The sequence below is a fragment of the Austrofundulus limnaeus genome, unplaced genomic scaffold (genome assembly GCF_001266775.1).
Source record: "Austrofundulus limnaeus strain Quisiro unplaced genomic scaffold, Austrofundulus_limnaeus-1.0 Scaffold693, whole genome shotgun sequence".
Lineage (NCBI taxonomy): Eukaryota > Metazoa > Chordata > Actinopteri > Cyprinodontiformes > Rivulidae > Austrofundulus > Austrofundulus limnaeus.
The window spans coordinates 259,988-262,236 of NW_013953095.1; the positions used below are offsets into that span (position 1 = coordinate 259,988).

General features: G+C 38.4%; 1 protein-coding gene across 3 annotated transcripts in view; it reads right to left on the reverse strand.

The window, feature by feature from the left end:
- map2k4b (mitogen-activated protein kinase kinase 4b) overlaps positions 1–1,719 on the reverse strand; it is a 22,715-nt gene extending 20,996 nt beyond the window's left edge. Inside the window, exons 1-2 of one of the 3 annotated variants that reach the window (XM_014027877.1) lie at positions 1,558–1,719; positions 545–580 (exon numbers count right to left, since the gene is read on the reverse strand). In XM_014027877.1, the coding sequence (XP_013883331.1) occupies positions 545–580; positions 1,558–1,657 (136 nt within the window). In that variant the 5' untranslated portion in view covers positions 1,658–1,719. The remainder of the gene's footprint in view (positions 1–544; positions 581–1,557) is intronic. The other 2 variants (XM_014027878.1, XM_014027879.1) reach the window with 2 other exon arrangements.
- Positions 1,720–2,249: the final 530 nt, after the last annotated feature.

Genomic DNA, 2,249 nt, shown 5'->3' on the forward strand with positions numbered 1-2,249 from the left:
CTTTGATGCATTTTTCAAATTTCACCTTGGGGCGGAGTTATCTTTTCACAGGGGGGGGGAGATACACTTTAAAGACCTGCTGAAGAGCAATGTAGAGTTTATGAATTGTTTGATTACAAGTAGAATATACTTACTGWCATTTGATTTGAACCTAGATTTGTTTTGCCCTGAACTGGATTTGTGATTTGACGTTTTTTTTGTACAGTGCCCCAAGAAGACTTTATTATTTTATTTTTACGGGAGAGGAATGTGACTGTGCATGTTTTATATAAAGTGATATTAACAGTTGTCTGTAAAACAGCCACAGTTTGGTTTCTGTGCTGCTGCACAACAAACATCCACACATCTGTGTCCTGTGCCAGGCTGGTGTTGTGTGACAAACGGACAGACAACAGTACACCAACATGCACAAACAAGTGTAAAGAATAAAATGGAAAGTGAAACAAAATAACCACAGGAAATGGACGGTGACCAACTGAGGAGATTTTTACAAAAACACAAAGATTGTCGAAACTAAAAACCTTGTAAAAATAGGAATGAATACCTGTTTCATTCTGACATCTCCAGCAGGTGTTGGTCTCTGCAAGGTTTAGATAAAACATTTGATACGACGCATGTTTTACAAAGAAACTTAACACAATTCACATCTATTTAAGCCTCAAACACATGACTGCACTTATTTAGCTTTTTCAGCAGTGCTAAAGTTGTTGGGTTTATTTTGAGCAGCCAACCAACAAAGACACAAAAAACTGTGTAGCAACTTCAAAACAAAGTGATTTCACAACTAGTCAGCAGCACACAACATGAAGAGTTTAGGAACAACAACAGCCGTGTGAAAGAGTTGAACTGATCAAAACTCATCTGAAGACAGAACTTTAGCTGACATTAAATCATTTATGACTTTACAGCTAAAACTAGTACCATGCAGGAGAGGCCTGCCTGGGAAAACAGAAGGCCCTGCAGCTTGTAACACAGCCGTGTGTGTGCTAACTACACTGCAACACACGGACWCACACTCAGTGCTTTATTTTGTTTAACATGACACTCTGAGGACTGTGTACAAAAGCGCTCAGCTCAGAAAATATAAACGTTTGACTCTTTTATTACATAACTCAGGCTAACTGGACCTACAGCACCACGGCTAACATTAGCCTTGTAGCGAGCTATTAGCTCAGATAAACACGCAACAGCGCTAACGGAAATCACGCAAGTGAGCCTTCAAAATAAAACGTCTAAATAGTTACATTACAATTTTGACATATCCAGAATTACACATCTACAATTAATGATGATTAAACTTTTGGAAAAACTGTTATTTTTAATCACACTATSACTTAGTGATCACTAATACCGTAATTCGTTTCGCCCGACATCTGACATWGTAACTGAAGTTATCTAAACTCCAGCTTGTTTTATTTTGAAGGCTCCCACCGGATATARTCTCATTGTTGAGTTTCTCTTGACTATGGCTGTTTTTGCTTCTGAGAAACAATGTTTCCTATCAACACCGCCTCAGTTTGAACGGCAGCCAGTGAAACAGTGAGTTGTGTGTCCTACCTTGCATACTGCTGCTCTGTGTGTGTTGGTACAGCTGGTGTGATGTGGCTCCCACCATGTTCGAGCTACTGGAGTTGCTGTTCGGACTGGGAGTCGCCATTGTTGTGTTCCGGCAGCAGAGCTGCAGCGCAGAGTGAAACTCTCCCGACGGACACTGCGTCACGTGAACGCAGCAGCTGCACCACGGCCACGTCTACCCCGGTGTTGCGTTCAAGGTCTGCTGGAAATATGCAGTTTACCCTTTCTGTAACCAAGCCATGTTTATATCTGTGCAGTGTTGTATAAAGTACTTCAAAGTGATACTTCAGTAAAACTACAAGTATCTTACCATAAAATTACTTTGGTAAAAGTTCAAGTCTCCCATAAGAATATTACTTCAGTAAAAGTCTTTAAGTATCTGATATGTTTTGTACTTGAGCAGCCTTATCAAAAGTAAATTTCTGACATAAAATGTACTTAAGTATTAAAAGTAAAAGTATTAAGTGAAAATAAATGTCTAGATTTTCCAAAATGACATTTTTTGGGAGGTGACACCCTCTAAAACGTTTTTCAAAAGGTTAAAATGACTATGTTATATTAAAATGTTAATGTTAAAATCAAGCTGCACTACTCTACCTGTTTCAGCATATATATACATATGTATGTATATATGTGTGTATATTATATACATGTGTGTATATACAGTATATATG